This window comes from Pelmatolapia mariae, linkage group LG13, assembly GCF_036321145.2.
Source record: "Pelmatolapia mariae isolate MD_Pm_ZW linkage group LG13, Pm_UMD_F_2, whole genome shotgun sequence".
NCBI lineage: Eukaryota > Metazoa > Chordata > Actinopteri > Cichliformes > Cichlidae > Pelmatolapia > Pelmatolapia mariae.
In genome coordinates this window covers 2,678,034-2,701,141 of record NC_086238.1, presented here as the reverse complement: position 1 = coordinate 2,701,141, position 23,108 = coordinate 2,678,034, and the positions used below count along the sequence as shown (strand labels likewise).

The 23,108-nt window shown below is 39.7% G+C and overlaps 3 protein-coding genes across 8 annotated transcripts in view; 2 read left to right on the top strand and 1 right to left on the bottom strand.

Annotated features, from left to right (window-relative positions):
- Positions 1-518: 518 nt before the first annotated feature.
- LOC134640082 (uncharacterized) lies at positions 519-4,814 on the bottom strand. The gene is made up of 7 exons (XM_063491672.1): positions 4,707-4,814; positions 4,289-4,557; positions 3,676-3,867; positions 2,955-3,124; positions 2,640-2,789; positions 1,596-1,768; positions 519-1,512 (listed from the first exon to the last, which is right to left on the bottom strand). Exons 2-7 carry the CDS (start codon positions 4,472-4,474, stop codon positions 1,097-1,099), a joined length of 1,287 nt encoding a protein of 428 aa, XP_063347742.1. The 5' UTR covers positions 4,475-4,557; positions 4,707-4,814; the 3' UTR covers positions 519-1,096.
- Positions 4,815-10,682: 5,868 nt separating this feature from the next.
- On the top strand, positions 10,683-17,139 carry thumpd2 (THUMP domain containing 2). The gene is made up of 11 exons (XM_063491625.1): positions 10,683-10,872; positions 11,971-12,109; positions 12,238-12,828; positions 12,935-13,071; positions 13,482-13,559; positions 13,751-13,803; positions 14,065-14,152; positions 15,202-15,273; positions 15,373-15,487; positions 16,187-16,307; positions 16,597-17,139. Exons 1-11 carry the CDS (start codon positions 10,762-10,764, stop codon positions 16,955-16,957), a joined length of 1,866 nt encoding a protein of 621 aa, XP_063347695.1. The 5' UTR covers positions 10,683-10,761; the 3' UTR covers positions 16,958-17,139.
- An 898-nt stretch (positions 17,140-18,037) lies between these two features.
- The window catches only part of LOC134640377 (mitogen-activated protein kinase kinase kinase kinase 3-like), a 45,114-nt gene continuing 40,043 nt past the window's right edge, over positions 18,038-23,108 (top strand). For all 6 annotated transcript variants that reach the window (XM_063492131.1, XM_063492134.1, XM_063492129.1 and 3 more), the window contains exon 1: positions 18,038-18,260. In XM_063492131.1, the coding sequence (XP_063348201.1) occupies positions 18,162-18,260 (99 nt within the window). In that variant the 5' untranslated portion in view covers positions 18,038-18,161. The remainder of the gene's footprint in view (positions 18,261-23,108) is intronic.

Here is a 23,108-nt window from a genome sequence, read left to right as displayed (position 1 = left end):
GTTTTTATCCAGTTACTATAGTAGCAATCTGGAGTATTAGTTCTTGTGCTCTTGATTTTTTTTTTTTTACCTCTTTTCCAGAATTAAATGTCTTTTCTGCTATCCTGTCTTTTGCTTCATTTTTTAGTTGTTCTATGCTGAGCTTAAGTTTTATGTTAGTATTTCAGTTCTGGTCCAGATATCGCTTGTATCATTTGAAATCCCTGCTCCCATTCCTGTGTGTTTCTTCTTTTGATTTTTGGCTTTGTTGGTATTTTCTATCGCATCTGGATTTCAGATCGGCTAAAATAAATACTTGCTTGTAGAATTCTTCCTGTACTTTTCTCAGAAATTTGTTATTGATAACTGTTAGTGCCCTTTTGGTGGATTCAATTCTGAAATTAAACCTTTGACAATGTAGTAATCATGGGGTGTTTTTTCCTTTGTATAGTGTAACTGTCCTACTGGGAATGTACCTTATTCCAAATGAAATAAAGTATGAGTGTAAAAAAAAGTATCAAAAAGAAATCGAGCAAAACTTTTTGCAATCAATTATTTATTATTGTTCACAGACAAAAGGTGACCCATTAGAGGGTATCAACACAAAGAAAATCCAATTCAACAACAAACAAAAAAACTCAAAGCTCATATTCAGTCAAGGCTGCTGAACTTTGCGTGGTTCACAGCACTGCAGACAAGTCTGTGGAACTTACATTTTGCTTAAGCAATATTTTTTTAACTATCCAAATAAATTAAAATAACTTAAGAAAAATACATAATGGGTTATTTTATGATGCCATGATCGCAGAATTTATCAGCATTATTGGACTGAAATCTTCTCAAGGATCTCAATTCAGATCTTTGTGTTGGTACATTTCCAAGTGTACTTCTAGGTACCATCCTTCCTTCATCCTTCTGGCTGAAATTTGGCTGATGGCCCCTCTGCTTCAACTACAGAAACAGGACGATGAGGTTGAGCTGTGTTCAGTGGTCAGTTGTTTTTGTAGTGCACTTAATGTAGTCTTGCTTGTTGGCATGAGAGCATTAAAGCACTCAAAAAGGCAAGTTTAGGAACAGAAGCATGTATACTTCTAAAAGTCATATGGCTGTTGTACTTTCATGGGTTTGTAGCACTGTGCTGACTGGAATTAAGGCTTTGCTCTGGCTGTGATTCTACAATACTGAGTTTCAAACTTTCCTCTCTCTGTCTTCCTCTCCTTTCCATCATCACCTTTTCCACTATTTGTACTTCATCTGTTCCTTCAGCCTGGTCTTTAAGATGCACTCCTTCACTTTTTTTGATTCCATTAGCCACCCCTGCCTTGCTTTTACATCCCAGTTCAGTTGTTAGCACTCTCAGTCTCTCACTAGCCTTGTTAAGGTAGTTTTCCAGCTCTGCCACAGGACCCTTAGCAGAGAACAGGTGATCCAAGTATGCCTGAGTGTACTGATCTGAGGTGATCAGATCCAGGTTAATTGAGGAGGGCACTGTTGTAGAGGATGTATCAAGCCCAGAGACTCTCCTTCTTTTCCCTGTTAATTTAAGACAATTCAGTTAATGCAAATCCACTGAGACTGACAAAAGTAATTTCACTACTTACTTAGACAAAATCTACCTGTCTCATTCTCTATAGTGGACAGAGGGATGGTCACACTCTTTCCTGTCTCTCTGTCGGTCACAGTGAGTCCAGTCATGGTGCCTTCCTCTGGCACCTCACTGCAGAGGTCAGATGCTGCAGGAAGACTCCCTCGACATTTTACAACGCACACTGTTTTAGACTTATAACGCCTGGAATGAGGAAAGTGGAGAGTGACGGGTTTGCAGGAAGAATTGGGATGGAAGAAGAAAGGACAGAAAATGTCAATCAAGTGACGCATTTATCTCTGAGTTAACACCATTGCTCTAAAGTTGTTTCATAACATATACTTTATAAAATCTTAATCATTAACTTATACAAACATCAGTTTATTTCCACAGCATTGCGAGGATGTTACAATTTGGCTTTCGTAGTTTACCCCTTTTCACTTATCTTATGTAAGGGTTTCAAGCATTGCCTCTGTGGTTTCAGATTTTTTTCCACTGTAAGCAGAAAGTCTAAATGTAAGCAGAAAGTTTAGAGCTACATTTTTCTGACAGCTTGATTAGCGTTTTTGTGTTTCTGCTGTCATATTTAGAGCAAGCTAGAGAGGGTGTCTCATAGCACATAAGCAGGCACTCAGCGGCTCTAGTATCCACTGTCAGGGTGCTTATTAGGGTTCTGCTACCGCTGAAGTGTGGTGTGTTTGCTGTGTAACAATGCCTCAAATACTTTGTCACATGCCTGTACACAGAACTTGCCCACCTATTTGGCCACAGTGTCAATGAGTCATGTAAATGTTGTTGTTGTTTTCCTTTTTTAATCATCATTCCAAATATGTAAGTGTTGAAGTGATTGTTACACAGCAAGGAGGAAAAGAAGAGAAATTTCTGAAAATGCTTTCAGCCTAGTCGAGATGTTTAGTTGACACAGTCATCAGATGCAATTTCTGAACTATGCTGTGCCATAAAAGTGAAGTTTTGGAGCATCTAAAAAAGACACAAAATCATCATATATAGCAGCTGTTGTTGTTAAAGCAGTAAAATTCTCCTCCCTGTCTGATTGGAGCATTTAGCGTTTTACCTGTAAGCAGGCAGGATCTGTGTGAGATCTTCTTTGTATTGCTGCAGTGCTGCCCTTGCAGACAGGGGCTCAGCCTTGCCCTCAAGGCGAGCCAGGTGAACCAACATTTGGGTGTGAAAGGATGCTCCGCTGGCCCAGTGTCTCAAAGACCTGAAGGAACCAAAAAAACACTAATTGTGAGTCCTACTTCATCTGACTGGATAGTTCTTTGTAGAGTATTTCTTTCTTTTAGTCTGTTCTATGTAGTTAGTTATTTAACTTGTCCAGTATTTTTTACTCTATAATATCATCCTCTGCTCTACTCTATTCTCTCACCTGGAGTCACAATCTCCCCCTAGCAGACACGTCTTCAGCTGGGTGAGGGTGAGGCTGAGCTGGGCCTCAAGTCTGACAGCATCCTGGATCAGCCTGCTTTTATCATTCAAGCTGATCCTACAGCGCTTCAGGTATTCCTCCATCACCTCCTGAAGCTCCCAGACTCTCTGCTGCAGGAAGAAATTCAAAGATGTATACCTCAGTATTTTAGAAGCAGTTCATTTGGGGTTGACATCCTGCAGCTTTTTACAGTTATTCTTATCACCCTTAACATACAGTATTTGTAGGAGCATGCACACAGCTGGCTGAAATGTACTGTTATAAACCAAACTAAGTAACCCAGCTGAACAGGTAACGGTTAACACATTAAACATTCCCAGTAGATTAACAGTCTTTATTCTACATTTGGATTTAGTTACATGGTGAATTGTCACAATATTTTGTGTAATATATAGCTATAAACATCCAGTGACTTAATGATGCATTTATTCTTGGTCAAGAAAGGTCAGTTTAAGTATGCAAAAACTGTTGCATGGGTCTGTTTTACAGAGTAATGGGATACATGTAAACCTGTATAACTTCAGTTCAGAAACTGCTCCAAGAATAATACTGATCAACACAGTGGGAATACACAGAGAAAGGATATCATCATATATTATTTGTATTGTTTTGCTTTTTATTTTCTATTATAACTCCTTCACTAGTTCCTTTAAGGCTTTACCTGGCATGACGATGATCCTGCTGACTTCCCTTTAACACCCGACTGTTTTGCTGACGTATATGCCATATCCATAACCATAGAAACCACTAATCCCACCAAGCCTGCCAAGCGTGGCTCATCTGAGAAAGTTGACAATCGACTAATCAGGTCCCTCAGGTAGGTGGGCGCTTTGTTCCCAATGTCGTTCTGCAACTGGGTGAAAAGAACATAAACTTTTATAGCCTGCTGAGTGGTAACAGAAATCCAGCACACTGTTTTATATTATCTGCGTCAATAAAATTAACAGCTGTGAACAGCACCTTCTCATCGTGATATTGGTCTGTGTAGGCTATTTTATTCATTTGTAAATTCTTTACAGTCCCAGTAGGACTCCTTTTAAGTGTCATTTTAATCGCAGGTATCAAGGCAACAGCATCGTCCTGCTCCTCTTGCTAATATTCATCTGGGCCTTATGACTGAGTGGCTTTAAAGGTGATCAGTGAGCACTTTCACACTTAACACACAACACTGTTTTATTTTCTCTCTCTCCGTGCTATCTCAGTTTTTTGCTTTTATGAACAGCATCACAACTTTCCAAAGCTTACTGTCGCACTTTCTTTTAAAGCCATTTAACCTGCTGCAGTTGTTCCTGGAGGCGGTCCTGGGAGACAGAGCTGTCATCATGACTGGCTAAAAGGAGCGGGTGGACGACTCCCAGGTCAGGTACCGCACCACCTTCCAGCATGGCATCGTAGAGGAGAGAACCAATAGCATCCTTCACTTGAGAAATTTCTTCTTCAGTTGAGAACAGCTGTCCCATGGTGTGTTTTTGTCTCTTTCTTTCTTTTGTTTTAGTGTATTTACATCAACAAACCAGAAAATATCCCAACTTTATGACAGCATCTGTGGAAGAAAAAAGAAAGGAGGAAAACAACATATTCTAAAATTAGGGGGTTTACCACACCTTGCGAATAGCTGTACAGTCTACAAAATTCAAGACACAAACAACAGATCTATTTGATTCATGAGCTGTCATAGGATTCGCAAATTACCTCCAAATATCACCGTAATGTTTCGTACTAACATTCAGCAACGTTTCGGTCACATCTGAGCTCTCTGTTACTGCAGTGACTTGTGTTTTGGGCAGCCGACCTTTCTACTTCCTCTATGCTGCAATCGACTGTCACCAAGACAACACATCTGCACAATATTGCTCAGCAGTAAACCTAGAGCTCCCCCTGGCGGCAGATACCTGCAAGTGCAAGCTCTGTACATCTTCAGTAGCAGTGAGTGCTCTCAATACGAGGTTTTTGTTTCCTGTCAGCATTTGGTATATGGAGAAAAAAGGCCTCTGAGATTACATTACTTTTTTAAATGATATTTTAAATTGCAGGCATCATAGTGAAGTTATATGAAGGACCTCCTGAAATAAGCCGGAGGACTTTGGGAATGAAAGTAATAGCTACTCTTTGTGGCAGTGTTAAACATTGAAAAAATAGGCCAAGGTCTTTCATCTTTTTTTATTTAGCTAAATGGAACGATGGCCTTGGTAGTGGTGTGATGCTGACTTTTTTTCTTTTTTTTTTACTTGATGAAATATGGGGCGAGGGGATTTGGGATTTTATGTAGTGTGAGCAAAATTCTTTGTTAAGTGGGACAAGGGCTTGTGCGCCGTCAGGTCAGAGTTTTGTGTATACAGCTAAATTAAATGCCCCACATGGTATTGCAGGTCAGGTCAGTGTCTACATGTTGATCATTTAGACAACTCACAGTTAGTGTGTTGGGTTGCATTGTGTTATTTTGGACAAGCAGCATATGCCATTTTGGATGCTGACTTTAAATGGACACGCCTGACAGCCTCTGTTGATCTTTGTAATTCAGCGTCAAAAAATAGTAGATTGTGGAAAGAATTAAAGGTCAAGGGTTTTGGTGGGGTTTTTTTAAGTTAAAAAGAAACACAGTGGGAGATACTGGTCCTTGTGTGGTAAAATGTGGTGTAATTAGCAATAAAAATAAAGCTCACAGAGCACTTCACACATTTTCTTTTTTTACTGACAATGTCACAAATTCAAATGTTTATTGTTGAGGTCATTGTTGAGTGTTGGTCCAGTGTTTGGTGACTATATAAGTATATCAGCTTTCAAGTATGATACTTTAAAGTTGCACTAATCATTCATTTTTGTGTTGCAATATTATCTGTATAACAGATAATTAAATATGTTTTAAATATGTTTTTATATTTTGCTTCAGTCTCACAAACCCCAATCAGCCTCGTTTAAAGCTGCAGATGGCAGTTGTGTTTATCAGAAATTCTCTGATGAACTCACTGTACCTGCCCAGCACAACACAGAAAACAGACCAAATTAGTAAATGGGTGGTGAACATTCGGCAGTTGGAAAAAAAAAAGGATTCCCTCAGGAACTGATGGAGAACATTGCCAGACAGCACAATAAACCACACATGCAGAAAACAAAATCATTTTTCAGCATCCACATGTCTGCCGTCCATCGTTGCGCTCTTCCCCATCTCTTCTTCTAGCTGACAGTTTGTTGCAGTGTTTGCTAGCTGAGCTCTGCCACTGTCAGAGTGCGTCTCCATCTTACTCTCTCTCCCTCACGGATGCTTGGCACACTTGCAGTCCTCTGAGAGCAGTAATTATTTATCTGCATCATAAGCAGACACACATCAGCACTTAAAGCAGGCAAGAATGCACACATATATGACACATATAAGTAATGAAATTTTCATGGTCTCTATCTTTTTTACACTCTCCTCTTAAAGATCAGACTTCCTCCTGGGAGAGAGGTTAAAAGGAAAGAAAGCAGAGAGAATAAAAAGAGTGTGTGGAGAGAGAAAAAAAGGAGAAAATAAAAGATAAAGCAAAGGTGGTGCTTATAAAAGACAGGAGTTGGAGGAGCATGACAGATGGACTCCACCTACCTTAATTAAACACACACACACAACCATGCCTGAATAGTCTGGCCTTTTAAATGACAGCTCTCTTGAAATTGCGCTGAATATTAATCATCACATGCTGAATGTGTAATTTTAGGAGATAATGCCACTTGAAACTCAAATTTAGTTTTTAATTAGAAAACTGATCATTCAATCTGTGACATTTAAGTCTGTGCGAGTGTGATTATAAGTCTCTTAATATTATTATGTGTGTCTGAAGAACAGGTGTAGATTAGAAAACGTGCCTAAGCGAAGCTTCTGTATGTCTTTTCCTATGTCATCGTGTCAGAAATCCACTCATGTGGGAGTGGATTTGTGGTTTAGAGCACGGCCTTTTATGATGCATAATTGATCATTGTGTGACTGTGCTTCATGCTGTGTCATTAGCATCCACATAATGGCTGACATTTGCACACTATGCACTAACTTTTTTGGAAAACTTGTATTTTGTTTTTTCAAACTTTCGTTTCATTAGACTTTACCCAGCAGATGAAGTTGCATTTTTCATATGGAGTCCATTTCTGTTGATTCACGTCAGCTGATTAATTCTCTCTGGTCCCATATGATGGTAGTGACCAGCTATGTTGCATGGTTTGCTACCATAGTACTAAGAAAAATACAGGCGGCTGACCCAGAGGGGGCAGAATTAAAGATTTCTAGGGATAAGGTGGGACAAGAAAGCAGATGATTCGCTGTGGTGACCTCTAAAATGAGTAGCTGAAAGAAAAAGAAGCCTTGTGAGAAGAGAACAAAAAATATGTGTGAAGTGGGAAACGCTGGCGCTTGGTCTTTCATTATTTATTAAGTTAAATGAAACATAAAATATGTTTAGTGCACAGCAAATGACAGCATGTATCACCATAGAGACGCTCTGATCATATTTCTGTCTCTGGAAATTTAACACTGTAATTCTGTGCTCATTTGCAATTGTAGCTGCACTTTTTATTATTCTCCTCCTATAATGTATTGTGTTCAAGAATCACTATAGATCATTATATCATTATAGAGCTGTAATAAAAAGCTTTCATTTTGTATGGCATATCTAAGCACATGGGATTCCTGCGTGCATCGTTTTCCCATTTCTTTCTCCCATTTAACAGTTTCACCCTCTTCCTCCTTCCATCTGCCATTTTCTGCCCCTTTTTCTTCCTTCATCTGCCTCCCTCCTTCATCCTCACTCTTTCCTTCCTCCCATCATTTATGGAGTGTGGAGGAGAATAAAAACAAGTTTAATGTACAGTAATACATCATGCTTTGACTGGTGTAGCAGGCTGCATCCATATTGTGAAGCTGTTATAGTCACTTAGCAGCTGCGAGGCTAATTATTGCAAATGACGGCTGTTGAAAAGAGTATTAATGTCTCCTTTCTACATGGCTACATCTCCTAGTTTGGGCTGATTAAAGTAGGCACATGCTAAACTTTAAAGAGAAGGAGTGCAGTAAAGAAAAGGGGGGAGAGGGTGTCTTGTTAAACCCAGTAAATCCATCTTGAACTTTAAGTGAAGGTGTCATTGAGCAAAGGTGCTCTAATCTCCATCGTGCAGTCCACAAAAGTTTAGATCTAAAGCACTTTGATGTGCTTTTATGATTTAATGAAGTGGCTTTAGCAACAGCAACTGCAAACATTTACTTCCCAAATCTTTCTATGTATGTGATACAATTTTGTTTAATATGCATACAAGAAAAAAACTGTAGGCAAATCACACTTAATTAATTCATCTAGAATAAACACTGCCGCCTTAAGTAATATTACATCAATCAAAAGTTATTCCCTTCCTCACTGTTGTTATGCAAACACATTTACTCACCATAATTTGACACTTTGTCGTGAGCATGCATCACACCGTGATAGGTTACACCAGCTTGCCAACATTTGAGGGTTTTATAGCACAAGTCAGCAGGCACAGTACTGTTCATCCAATAAAGTAAAGGGATTAAATATGTTGGGTTCATTAAAATGTCACAGGAAAAAAAGGAAGATTAAAAAGACAGAATGTCGCAAGGCACGCAGAGAAACACAGATAAGAAAGGGATTTAGAGTAAGTGTCGAAACATTTGGAAAGAGGCTCCCTCTGTATCTCCTAGATAAGAAAAATAGAGACAATTGAATGGAACCACTTACTTCTGCTGCAGGATTTTATTAGTTTTCCTCTCAACTCTCAGTGGGCACCTGCTCACAGCCGCCTCCAGGTAATGTACTGCGGCAGAGGTGCGTGTAAGTAATGTGAATGCCCAAACTCATGTGGAAGAAATGTAAAATTGAAAGTGTGTGGACAAAGTGTATGGAAGTGTATGGTAAGTGTATGGCTCAAAATACTGACTATGCATTTTCAGTCCATCTAAAGGGAAACCCTCTGCAGAGGAGCTGAGAGAGCCAGGAACTTGTGAGTTGTGTATGTCCACTCAGGCAGCATTCATGCCTGCTCTGTAGGCAGTTCCTGTCAGAAGGAGGGGGCACAGCGAGGGCACTGGGAGGCGGAAGGTGGTGCCTCAGTGCCTCTCTCCTTCTGAGATTGTAAAAAATAAATAAATAAAAAGTGTTTGGTTTGTGTGGTCTGGTCTGTCTCTAGATAGTCCAGGCTGCACCCCGGACTGAAGTTAAGTCCTGAAGTTAAGAGCCTGCTAGAGATAAAACCAAAAATGAAAAACTGGCTGCTTCGGCTTTTTTTTTTTTTTTTTTACCTAATTGGCCTCAACTTCATGTCCTAAAAATCATATCTGCATACACCTCAGTTGTCAGTGAACATTTTAACCCCACTCGGTCGCGACAGATGGCCACCCCTTCCTGAGCCTGGTTCTGTCGGAGGTTTCCTCCTTATTAAAAGGGAGTTTTTCCTCCCCACTGTCGCCAAGTGCTTGCTCATAGGGGATTTTGGGGCTTTTTAAAAACCAACCACTGATGGGTTCACTGGCATCAAATTCAGGACTTGGCAAATATGTAAGTGGATGTTTTGTCATCAAGTGAGGAATCATCCATTTTAATCATATTTGCGAGTCATATTTAGTTGTATATAAATTTGATTTGTGGGACACTAAGGCCAATCACAGACTAATTTGGACAATTAGGAAAAAATAAATTTAAAAAATTGGAAAGAAATGGATGTGCCATTGTTTCATATAGGTTTCAAATAATATACCATTTGATTTCAGCATATTTTTCTTACATTTGCAGTGCTTTTAGTGTTATATTCTTATGATTCTGTTCATTTTATGAGTACATTCTTCTGCCTTGCTTTACATCAGTGAATATGCATGCATCAGCCTATCTATATACAAAAGAAAAACTACAAAAATAAAAATATAGATAACTTTCAGATTAGTAAAGCTATCAATGGATCCACTGTGCCCATAGTAAAAAGACATTATTTCATATTATGTTCAAGTCAGTTGTTATCCAATTTTAAAACTATAAAATATAATAATGTCTATTTTTAATTTACTTTGTTAATAAAGAATTTTGGGGGGATTTTCAGAAACACTAACGTTGTACATAGCAAAATATGAAGCAATCCTCTAACTCCCATTTACACACAGACCTTTGGCCAACTTTACAAACCATTTTGCATTTTTTCCAACTGAGGCGTTCAAAATAGATAACTGGTGATTGTCACAGTGTAATGTGGGCAGCTGCCTGCCTAATGTAACTTAACATCTTCACAATATTTTACACAAAATGAGCAAATGTATCTTTGTTTCCTCAGCTAAGACTGTTGGGCTGCTGTAGCTGGTATTTATGTTGAGAGTGACATCTGATTTAAAAACAGGGAGCAAAAGACACTGAGTAGCATATCCGTCATCATAGAAACAATGCCATAAATGTAAGGAACAAAGGTCAAATTCTTCATGTGTGTACATACACAGACCACATGTGCATACTGTTGTGCAAATAAACTCACAGATGTATATGACAACTCAAGTTTGTGGCGTTAAATTTGTATTCTAATTTTAAAAATGTAATACACGCCTATGACTTTTTCCCCTGTGCAACAGAGACCCCTGCTGGTGGGCAAACGACTGGCAACAATTAATGACATAGTTCCGTTTCCGGTGTAAACAAACAAGCCAATATGGCGGCTTTCATAGTCAAACAAGACTCGGCAGACTGTTACTAGTAGAGAGCGTCGCTTGTTGAGATTTGACACATTTTATAACATGGATGAACCGGGAAGTGGTGGGAATGTGGTTCGTTACTACTGCACGGCCGGTAACGGTATGGAGGCTTTTTTAATCAACGAGGTGAAGACGAAGCTAGCGGCTGAAGACGTGAGTGTTAGCTACATGCAACAGCTACATGCAAAAAAAAAAACAAAAAAAAACAAACTCGGGGTCTTCATCATGTTCATTTAAAAGCCTTTAGGAGACAAAGATACGGAAGCTCTCTGTGTGGAAAGACAAGAAAAATAAGACATAACTAACTTCTAATGTTAATATTACAAAATATTTTTCATTTATGTTACAGAAAATATTCAAATTTACAGCAAAGCTTTATTGTTTAAACATTTTAGTCAGGCTTTACGTAATTTTGTGATTGTCGCTGTCATGTGATGTAATCCGCACAGGGTTAAAGCATGCGTACAGCCTCAAATATGTACATACACTCATTCAATAAGTGTTGGCGACAGACAGATGTTTGAAGGTTGGCTGTTCCAACCAGACAGTGATCCCAAACACACATCAAAGCTGGTTTTGGAATGGATAAAGAATGATAACATTAAGCCTCTAGAATGGCCATCCCAAAGCCCTAACCTCAACCCTAATGGAAATTTGTGGGCTCTTCTTTAAAGTCAGGTCTATGCCAGGAAACCAACCACTTTAAATAACCTCTACTAATTCTGAAAAGAGGACTGGGCAGATATCCAGTTAAAATTATGCCAGAAGCTTGTTGGCTACCAAAAGTGCTAAGGGACATTTAATCAAATATTAGAGGGGTGTATATATATTTATTTGAGCCTGTATGTACGTTTTTGAACCTGCTTGGGTTAGAGAAAATACAAAATAAATTTAATCCTGTGCACCAATTATTATTTTTTTAAAGTCGTTAAAGATGTATGCTGTACAATCATTCCACTATGGAACAAGAACAGTTCAAAGAAATCATCAACAGCCCCAAATTGCTGCCCATGATGAGTGTATGCAAACTTCTGATCACAACTGTTAACATGATCTGAGCCAGCTGTTGTCTCAGTGTATAGAGAAACTGTTGGCCATTGACATGAGTGGTTATCAGTGTTTGATCACTACGACCAAGCCAAAGTGACCTTTCTCTGAAGGTTAATCTACTATAAAACAGGGTTAAAAATTAACTTTTTGATGAAAGATGTAAAAGAGCTCTTAAATCTGAATGTGGATTTTTGCATTTAGGTGTGTCAAATTCCAGGTAAAGTGTTATTCAGCTCTTCTGCAAAGATCAGCAGAGTTAGTAACCTGAAGGGTGCAGAGAGACTCTTTCTTCTGTTGAAACAAGACTCGCCGGTGAGTCTGTCTGCCCACACCAGCACAGGTAGTAGCCTCAACCTAACTCCAAGAACCTATAAATACAGTTAATACGAAAACATAAGCAATACCATTCAGTGTTTACATACCACTTCTGAACTGACTTCTGTATCGCGTTTTTTGTAATATTTATAGCAAAGGCAGCCTCTGCGCTACAGTCCAGACTGTTGGGTGACAAGAATCAGTGGACCAGTGCTGTAATGACATGGAGTCGACTGCAGGGGGAGCTGACAGGCAGCAAAAACACCGTCAAAACATCAAGCCCTGCCCTGGGAGTGACAAGGAAGAGGGAGGATGAGATGAGAGGGAGTGACGAACAGAGCAGAGAGGGGGAGAAGAGCCTTGTAGAGTTTAGAACAAGTACAGGAGGGGAGAGGAAGGAGGAGATTGACAAACAGAGAAGTGGTGGACAAAATGGAGTATCCACAATGGCACAGAAGAGAAAGAGGGATGATGAGGAGGAGAAGGAGAGGAAAGTGGCAGCTTGGGACACAGGTATTGAGAAGACTGTAGAAAAGGGGAAGGCATGTGAGGAAGAAAGGACGAGAGAGGAAGAAGCAGAGGGGATGTTAGTGGAGTTTATCGACTGTACACATGGAGCAGACGTCAATGGGGGAGGACCAGTTTGTGACCACACAGCATCCAGGCTGGAGCACCGTGGAGCAAGTAGCAGCAGGAAGATGGATGACATAGCAAAGGATTTCTCTGAAGAAAGTCAGGAAAATGGTAATGCAATGGCAACATTTTATTTTTATGACGGCTTATACATCAGTGACTTCTAAGGTTAAAGTCTTTATATAATATGTCTCCTCATGTTTATCTCCATATGAAGTGAAGACCACTGGAGAAAAAAATAAGACGCTGCTGACAACCTGTGAGGATAAACCAGAGCTGCTTTCCTGTATCCCGGTCTCCTTTAGGATCAGCTGCAAATGTTCTGGATCTCTGTCGCGATGCTTGGGCGCACAGGTAGGAAATGTTAAAGTCCGTGTCTCTGCTTCTTTTTACAGGTGTTTAACAGAAAAGAAGTACAGGGGCAGCATGGTAGCTCAGTGGTTAGCATTAACTGCGCCTGGGTTTAAAGTAGGTATGAGTCTTCAGTGTAAAGTCTCAAAGTCCTCACAGTGCTTTGAGCAGGTTTCTCCCACCACTGAAAAACACGACAGGTTAATGCTACCACAACACTCACCACAACTTACATAAGGATAGGTTATCTCAATACAGAGGTACAGAGGGTGTTGCTGGCAATAATTGTTTAAAAGGACATATATTTTTAATCTCCCTATATTACTAAGTGCAATCCCTGGGATCCACATAGAAACAGACATTCATATTCAGTGGATTTGTTCAAAAAAATGTTCTACTTTTGTGTGAAACAGGAGGTGAGCAGAGTGATTGGAGCAGGTCTGAGCAGACTGCTGGGCTGGAAGGCTGACCTGAAGAATCCACAGTTGGAGGTAATCAGATTTGTTTGAAAAACAATCTGTTGGATTGCACTGATTATAAGTTCAGTTAAGTTTTGTCTTACAATAGAAATGTTTGCAATATAAATAGTCCGTCTGTAGTTAATTGCTTTGCAAAGAGTCTTGCCTGTCTTTTCTGGCACTTCAGCACTGTAATATTATCTATTGTTTTTTTTTTTCTGTAGATAAATGTCCATTTGAGTGATGACTACTGCCTGCTCGGGATCCCACTGACCAGGTTATTGACAATGATGTTTTACATTTAACACAGTAATATACATCTAAGTCTTAATACAGCAACAGACCTCTTATACATTATGCAGTTCTTTTATTGTCAATGCTTCTAAATATGCTTTATCTGTTACAAGTTTAGCTTACTGCTTTTGCCATTAAGACCCACAAATGTTTAATCAAATGACTTAAGATAGACCGGTCTCTTTTATATTATATCTGTAATTAATTTGATAAGAAGTAATAAGTTGAGTCTTCTTTCCTTCAGGTTGCCTCTTGCCAACCGGAGCTATATAAAAATCACAGGACTAAGGTCTACAACAGCCTGGGCCATGGCCTCACTGGCTCATATACAGGTGTATATACTACTGTACTGACACACACAGCTGTTCTGTGCCTGTTGCAGGTTATGGTTTGTATACTGATGAATTCTGAAACCATGACAGAGTTATATTATTATGTGCACAGATAAGAAGGCATCATCACATCATGCAAGCAGAGCTCTTCCATTTATGTTTGTGTAGCAAAATGATTTGCCTCTAGTTTTGTTTGTGGTTTTTACCGTAAATGGGTGGCGTTCCCACTCCAGCTCAGGGACGGGTTTCTGGCCTAGGTAGAGGAGTTTGCATAGGGGCGCAGGAGATAGACAGATGCAGTGGAGCTACATCTGCAGTAATGTAGGTTCTGTACCTGTCTATTGTGTATTGTAAACACTGAGTGTAAAAATGAAGCTTTTAGTTTACCCTGTTGATCTACACCTCACCTATGGCCATAAGCTCTGGGTAGCCAATGAACGAATGAGAATGCAGATACAAGTGGTGGAAATGAGTGTGGCTGAGCTCTCCCTTAGAGATAGGATGAGGACTTCCACCATTTGGGAGGTACAGCTGCTCGGAATTTGACTAGGATACCTCCTGGGCAAGGTATTCCAGGCATGTTCTACCAGGAGGAGGCCCCGGGGTAGACCTAGGACATACTGGAGAGATTACATCTCTTAGCTGGCCTGGGAATGCCTCAGTATTCCCCCAAATGAGCTGGAGGAGGTGGCTGGGGAGAAAGAGGTCAAGACTTCTCTGCTTAAGCTGCTGCCCCGTGACCCAGCTCAAGTAGAAAACGGATGGATAGTTTAGTTTGTTTTGCCCATTTGGAGCTGGGAAGATTTTTGATATTTACTTAATTACATTTGCTAAAGTAGCAACTTTTACTGTAGCATGTGTTTTTACAAAGTGAAAGTACTTTGGCTAGCCTACCCCCCATCTGATCCTCTTAAAGAGCCCTCTATGCAAAAGGTTTTAGTATGATGTTAGTTGTCTGTCATTTGGCATTCAGTGTGGTGAACCAGTCACAGTCATACTTTTTGTGGTTAACCAGCTGTATGCGCTGTATGCTGTGTTCTGTTTTCTAGCCAGGCTTCCGTGTGGTTGACCCAATGTGTGGGGTGGGGACCATCTTAATAGAAGCTGCACAAGAACATCAGGTCAGAAAAGAAATCATGTACTGTTGATCTTTAAAGTGTAGAAATGTTTAGAGAAGTTTGTTTATGAGGTTTAAAAATCCCTGCTTCTGGGATCTTCAGGATGCCTGTTTCCTGGGTGTGGATATTGATGAAGCACAGCTGCAGAAGGCCAGTGAGAACATAGCATTTGCTGAGTTGGAAAACAGAATAAACCTGCTGAAAGCGTCGTCTCTGGGTAGGTCACCTGCACAAAAAAAGAGCAGTAAAATAAGCTAAATATTACATTAGTAATACATGTCTTACTTAATTGTATTAAACTAATGTTCTCATTTAAAAAGACAGACAGATGTTAACTTTTTAAATCGCACCAGTTGTAAATCCAGTGCAATATAAGTGGATTTTAAGGCGGACGACAGATGGCCCTGTGTGCATGAATGAATCTAGTCATGTGGAAAATTAGCCAGACATGTGAAAATATAGATAAACATAAAAAAAATTATTATGTGCACATTTCTTTGAATGTCACATATGACATGTTCAGTCTTATCAAACCTGACTGTTTTTATTTTTTCACAGTAACATTACTTATATGAGGTTAGTCTTTATGGTATCTTAGAGTACATTTCTTTTTTTAATAGAGGAATTATATCTCCATAAGACTGACCACCATAAAGTAGCTCAAATGTTCACATTTTTAAAGGGGATTTAATTATAAATTAAATAGTTATAAATTCATTTTTTAACAATATTACAAATTAATGTCTTTGAGAAGTTAAATACTGAATCTTAGCTCATGAATTTAAACCGTTCATTTTCACTGTGGATGCATGGCTGCATTTTTTGGATAGGACTCAGTGAGTGGGAGGTTAGTGTGAAGCCTGTTGTCGTATATTAAATTACCTCTGGGCTTGTTTGTCCTCCTCTGTGTGTGCAGTACTGCCTGTGCCCAGTGCCACTGTAGACGCTGTGATCTGTGACCTGCCATTTGGCAGGAAGTTTGGCTCCAGAATAGACATGGCTGCCAATTTGCCACTCATCCTGACAGAGATGGAGAGGTTTGTTCCTATGTTTGTCGGTCTCAGTTGTTTCTTTTAGAATTGTTTGGCGAAACAGAAAACATTACTTGTTTTCTCCCTGAATGTGTGCACTGTGAATTTTTAGCTTGGGAGTCACTTTGCACATCAGTACACATCCTAAACTGTCTTATTGTTCTGTTTTTTAGTTAGTTTGTTTTTTTTTAATAGGAAAAACTAAATTAATGCATAGATAAAAATGTCACAGCCATTATTGGAATAAGCATGGAAAGATAGAGATGCAACTATTATAACAAATGTTTGTGTCTAGAGTTCTCCGTCCTGGTGGTATCCTGGTGCTCCTCCTGAGTCCTCAGTTGTCCTGTATACTCAAAAAACTTCTAATACAATATGATACTGGACCAACATCTAACCCTGAAACAAAGCCTCAGACTGGGATGCAAAACTGCCCATCTTCTTCCGGATCTCCTTCTAAGAAGCAGACTTTCCAAATCCACTCTGGGGTCAAATCCTCACCAAGCCAAGAAACCAAGCTTCAACACAGTCTGCCTTTCACTGTGTCCTCATTGAAGCATCAAGCTACTTTCAGAGTCAGCTTAGGAGCAATAGATGGACTTATTCATAAATATGTCAAAACAGACTGTTGTGTTTTCAGGGACGTTATGTTTTAAGGCACTTGGTTTGATTTTCTTTGTTGCTAACATGTAAAAAAAAAAAAAGTGGCCATGTTGAAATACGACTGTTTTTTAACTGCTCTGTAACATGTTTTGGTTTGCTTACAATTTTTTAATTGTAAATGAGATTTTCATGTATTTAAAATGTGTTTTTGGAAGCAGCTGAGAAATTATTTTTGAAAGCTTACAAGTAAAGAAATTTTGATTTTCCAATCCTCCAGCAGTGCTTGACCTCTAATTTCTAAAATCCTGCCCGTGGCACTCATTCCCAAGCTCACTTATTCATTGATTATGGTTATCTTTAAAAAGCAACTCACAATAGTTGCTCAGTATCTCAAAATTTTCATAAAATTGCCAGACACTGCCTTTTTTGCATTACTTTTTAATCAAACTGTGATAAATTGTGAATTTCTTTTCAACACTTTTCAGTTTAATAACACTGGCATAGTCCCCTGCTTTTGTTTTGCTAATGGGGGACCATTCCATGGTGACTATGTTTTTTAAAGAGTTTTATGGCAGAAAATAGTTTACTTTTTAAATCAATTGTGTGTTTAACTGTTTCATTATTTGCTGACACTACTGGAAAATATGAAATATCTCTAAAACGATAACAGGAAAAGATGGGATTGTTTTTCCTGCATCACAGACCCCCTCACTGAATCATAAAGTTGCCATCTGCCACTGTTTAGCCCTGCTTAGCCCAGTTTTACATTAAGGGAGCCCAATAAGGCAGCCATAGAGCTTAGTGTTTTTCATTCATTTCCTTTCCCCTACAGCTTCCTGTGTAAATCCCAAAATCTGACTTTATTTTCATTATATAGTGAAATTAGTGTAGGTTTGGATTATAATTTGTATTTGTATTTTTTCTGCTGTTTCTTAATATGTATCCATACAAGCAACTAGTGAAGTAGTAAACACATAGTAATAATTTAATTGCATTTTAATTACCATATTCAACTACGAAATCCGTTTCCAAATGCATTAAAATTTAACAACACACGTCTTTCCCATCAGACACCATGGAGAGGGTACGCCATGATGTCCATTGCGCATGCCCAATGCGCAGTGGAAGCCATGTTGGAGCTACATTGGATTCAGGCTGGGATTTTCTGACGCCGTATGTTTTTCTTTAAATATCTGTTTTCGTACATTGTTGGGGTTCGTCAACCGTGCGCGATCGGCGCCGTAATCGGCAGTGGAAATGATGAACTCCAGTGTCGACCTGTCCCGGCGGAATCCGCAGGAGGATTTCGAGCTGATCCAGAGGATAGGAAGCGGCACATACGGAGATGTGTACAAGGTAAAACTGCAGTGCGCAATCACATAGTTCCATTTTCGGACACAGAGTAGTTAAACACCACGAGCGTATTTACAATTTTGCGGTCCTACAGTGGTGTTATAACAGTAACGAATCGTTTCTATAGTCATAAGTGGGCTGTTTCTAATATGCTGTTACCAGAAGGTTTTTGTTTTGATGCTTGTTGGTACAGTAATTACTGTGCTACTCATGTTATAATTCCATTGTCGGACACACAGCAAATGTTTGACTTCGCTTGTGTTTATGGTTGTTATTGTCTTGGCCTTTTTATCCATGCTTGTTTAGAGATCCGGGTTACCATTATGTTAATGTTTTCTGGAAGCTAACATGCCCGGGTTAAGACTTAGTTAACGTTTAATGTAAACCCAACGTTAATTCTTGGTTTGTTGAGCACCGATCATATTTACCTCCGTGTAAGTGAGTTGTTGCACAAATTGCGCTACGTCGACGTGCTTGTTTGCACTCGCTGGACTGTGGCTGTGGTCTAAATCGTGTTGTGAATAACAGCAGTTAATGTTAAAGAAGAAGTAGGAGTGGTTGATGCTTGTCCGGTAATAGACCTGCAGTAGCTTAGCTGTCCGACAACGGACTCTACTAACTTGATAGCATCAAGAAGCTAGCTGGGACGTCTTGATGCTACGTGAGAAAACTGTCACAAGTAGTGAACACGCGGTGATTTGTTACCCTTACATGAACACACACTAAAAAAGAGACTACCTGCTAGTTTACTGGCTGTTTGTAGTATCGTAGAGGCTTCGCAAAACATGTTAAACCTGTCCGCGTATCCCGGACAGAGACTGACAGCTGCCTTGCCTTTGGCTAAAGCGCTCAGATCTGACCAAGCTACAACAACATCAACAACCATGAAATAACCACTTCATATTGTTGTTTTTCACACTTTAACGTCAGTAGGCACTCGTCGGGTCATTTTTAAAGAACTGTGGTGCTCATTTTTATGTAGGCTGTGTGATACAGTTGGCCTCTTAGTCACTGGGCTCCACACTTTACCGAGGCCCAGTGCTGGGAACCCAAAGCCTGTAATCCAAACTGTAAGGCAGTTCCTGAATGCTGTGCAACTCCATCATAGTCTCAACGACTGTATTAGTGTTCGTTATATGTAACACAAAACAACAGCAGTCATAGTCACGTACCACAACAGAAACACAACAAGCTGGTCATGTATCACGGGAAATGATACAAAATATGACAAAGTATCCCCAAATAATGCTGCAGTACATGAAAACCAATGAGAATATGTAGGCCAGGATACTGTAACTCTAAAACTAAGAACCATGGGCATAAAAAAAGTAAATCTATCAGTCTTACCCGTTTGATCTGCCTTCTGTAGCAAATCGGTAAGGTTACAAAAGTTAACCATCTATACCCTCAGTTATGTATTTGTTTGTGTAATAGTCACTCTGTTGTGGAATTTAACTGCTGTGTGAGGGAGGCTTTTTGTAGACTGGAGATTCATTAAACACGGTAATAGGACTTGATGATGTTTGGTTAACCTCCAGGCTCTTTGTGGTAATTACAGGAATCCTAAAGACTAGAGATGTTAAATATTTCCAGTCTTTTTGAACACGCACAGTCTGTTAATTTCAATCCTAAATAGTCCACCATATGCATATTATATCCTTATTTATTTTGTGTGCGTTTTCACAAGTGCCCCTCATACCCGCCCACCCTCCGCTGCTCCTAATCTTGTTTGTTTCTAATTTAAGTTCAGTATCTTGCCTTGTTGTAGATAGGTAGGTTGGCATCTCAGATTTGATTCCCCTTCCAGGCCTGGAACAAGCGGCACATGGCTGATTAATGTGCACCAAGGTAACTTGAAAAACAGTTATAAAGGACAAAAATCACACAACTACACAACTTTTAAGTTAATTATGAGTTAAGTTGTAATTTCTCACTGGAAGCAGATTAATATGTTGTTAAGGTTGCTATACTGTAGGAACTATGATCATTATGCAGCTAAATGTCTATTTCATTGTTCCAGCAGGGATTTACTGAAAGACCTGAAACCTCTGGATGTGCTTCTAAGCACCAAGGCACATGGTAAACCTCACCGATGCCTATATTTGGTTCTACCACTGTGTGAAAAAGTGTGGCTTGGACAGGAATGTTTGAGCAGGAAATAAAGCATGAACTCTGCTAGCTTGTTTTCTCCTCTGTTTGTGGACCTGCCACTCTTTGTGTATCTGTTAGAAACTGTAGGAGGAGCATTGGCTGATGTTGAGACAGGCCTTCTGTGTAAAAGATCACAAATCTGAGCCTCACAAAAGAGAGTTTTCAGGGTGAACTTGTAGCTCAAATTTTACAAAGAGGTGAACCTGTATTTTGTGAAACCACCAACACTGCATGGTAATTAGTAATATCTGTAAAGCGAGCCATTTCAGGTCAAATATGCACCAAGGGTTCAGGTGTTTCTCCCAGAACCCAGGTAAGGATCCATGGAGGAAAATACCTTAAAATGGTGATCAGTCAGTAGAACTACAAGTCTCCATGTCATATGAATAAAATGTTTATCTTCAAAGCAAGGTGACGTAGGGTAGACATAAGGGTTGTGGCACAACCCTGAGGCTGTGTAGTAAGTTGGGACAAGTGAGTATTTAATGGTGGTCAGTTTATCCGCATTTAACACCACATTATTTCCCCAGAAATAAATAACAGAAAATAGACACAGGATTGGTATTCTTGAACGCAAATCCTCCACGTATAGATACTGGAAAACAGCCTTCCTACTCCTCTTCTATAAGAGGTGACAGTTTTGTCTGATTCACATATTAAGCTCCTTCTCACCTTCGTGGATTACACTGCCTTTTGAAAACAAAAGGTATATTCAGTGTCAACTTTCATGTTAAGAATTCCTGGAACATGATAGCAGTAAACTGCACGCAGCACACTTATGTTTGCCAGTCTTCTGGGTGAGTCAAAGATAAGCCAACAGAAAAAAAATGACATTGACAAACCAAGCTTTCTCTCACTACCATTTTTATTGATTTGCCACTTAATTCTGGGCGAGCGGTAGAGCGACTACACTCTTCTTTTTAAGTTCCACTTTATCATTTATACTGCTTCAATAAATGCAAGTGTCAGCTCAATATGTTGCTCTAAAGTCATAAAAAGAAACCTGTTTCAGACGTACTACTGCTGTACCTGCCCTCACTCTATTTGTGTCAACAGACAAAGCACAGACTGAGTATTCATACGATGACTTATGTTGTTTTAGTCTACATATTTTCTTGCTTGTAGCTTCAGATTGAGAACGCAGGGGCAGGGGTCCAACGGTCTAGTCTTGTGACAGACATCAGTTGCTGACTAATAAATTTGAGAATTGTTGTGTTCTCACGAAACACTACAGCAATCTCCAAAATATTAGATTTTATGTAAGAGGTTAGCAATGGTATTATGGCTGTTTACCTTTTTTTTTAAACTGATTTTGAGTCCGTTTACTAGCATGGACATCTGCATATGCCAGAGTCATATGCCAGAAATGTATTGTGGGGAGAATTTGCCTTTTAAAATGGCCTTAAATTGAAACTCTGCATTAGGATGTTAGAGAAATGGCACTGGAGGAAGTCACGCAGTTGTCAGAAAGAAGACTGCGGTGTGGTTCGAGTCCTTTTTTGAGGTTTATGTTTTGCTTTGTCTGGTTTTTACTTCCCTTGATTTAAGCAGGAAAGCTTGTGCCTCTTCATTCTGTGCATTAGAAAATGATGCTTAACTAAAACATTCAAATGTGATATCAAGGGATCCTTTACAGCAGCGGTCCCCAAACTTTTTTGCGCCATGGACTGGTTTATGTCGAACAATATTTTCATGGACCAGCCTTTAAGGTGTCGCGGATAAATACAACAAAATAAAACCAGTACCGGTACCAAAAAAATAAGATGTATTCATGACACACGGGAAATGTCCCAGGGATACCGAGTTAACGATAAAAAGGATTAAAAAAAATAACTAAAAACTGATAAAAACCCCAAAACATAGTTTTCACACCCGAGCCTCAATTCTTGTGGCCTGGTACCAAACGACCGGTCCATGGCCCGGGGGTTGGGGACCACTGCTTTACAGGCATCCACACACAATGTGTTGGGAGTGATGGAGCCCGTCTCACTACTGCCATCATCCGATGTGTGAAGATGGAGACACCAAAGGCGAGTGTGTATCTGCGACACACCAGTGGCTTTGACGAAAAAGCAGTATTTGGCTCCCAGGGAATGAGAACAGGCTGGTCATAAAAGTAATACAAGCCTTTCGTCCCATCACCCACAGTTGAAGCTGTATTACGTGGCTTTCTTTGCACATTCACTTACTTTTTTTAAAGAATGGAAAGAATGATATCCATATTGGTTATAAATGTGACAGTAATAGTTCCTCTGCCCTGAACTTGTGTGTGTGGCACGGTTGAGTCTCCGTGGTATGGGAATGCAGGAATCTTCACTTCCTCCGTGTGTGTGTGTGTTCATGTCCTATTGTTTCACACTAGTTAACAGAGGAAGACGGTGGAGTGGTGAGCCCCAGTGCAACACATACACACAGAATAAGATGAATGTATCATCACCTGCATAGTCACGCAAGCACAGATGGCTGTAGAGTCACAATTGAAGCTGCTGGTCCACAACCATCCTGTTTTTGTCCTTGTTCCTTCAGTTGTTTGCTCACTGTGGTGGAGTATAAAGACTTCAGCCTGCATACTCTCAAGCAATGCAGGGTTCGTGAAATACTCTTGGGCCTTACGTTGAAAGTTTTAGTTGCTATCCTGTTAATCTACTCTGTGGGATTTTGTCTCTGCACCACTAGTGCTGCTGAGTACTGATAACGCGC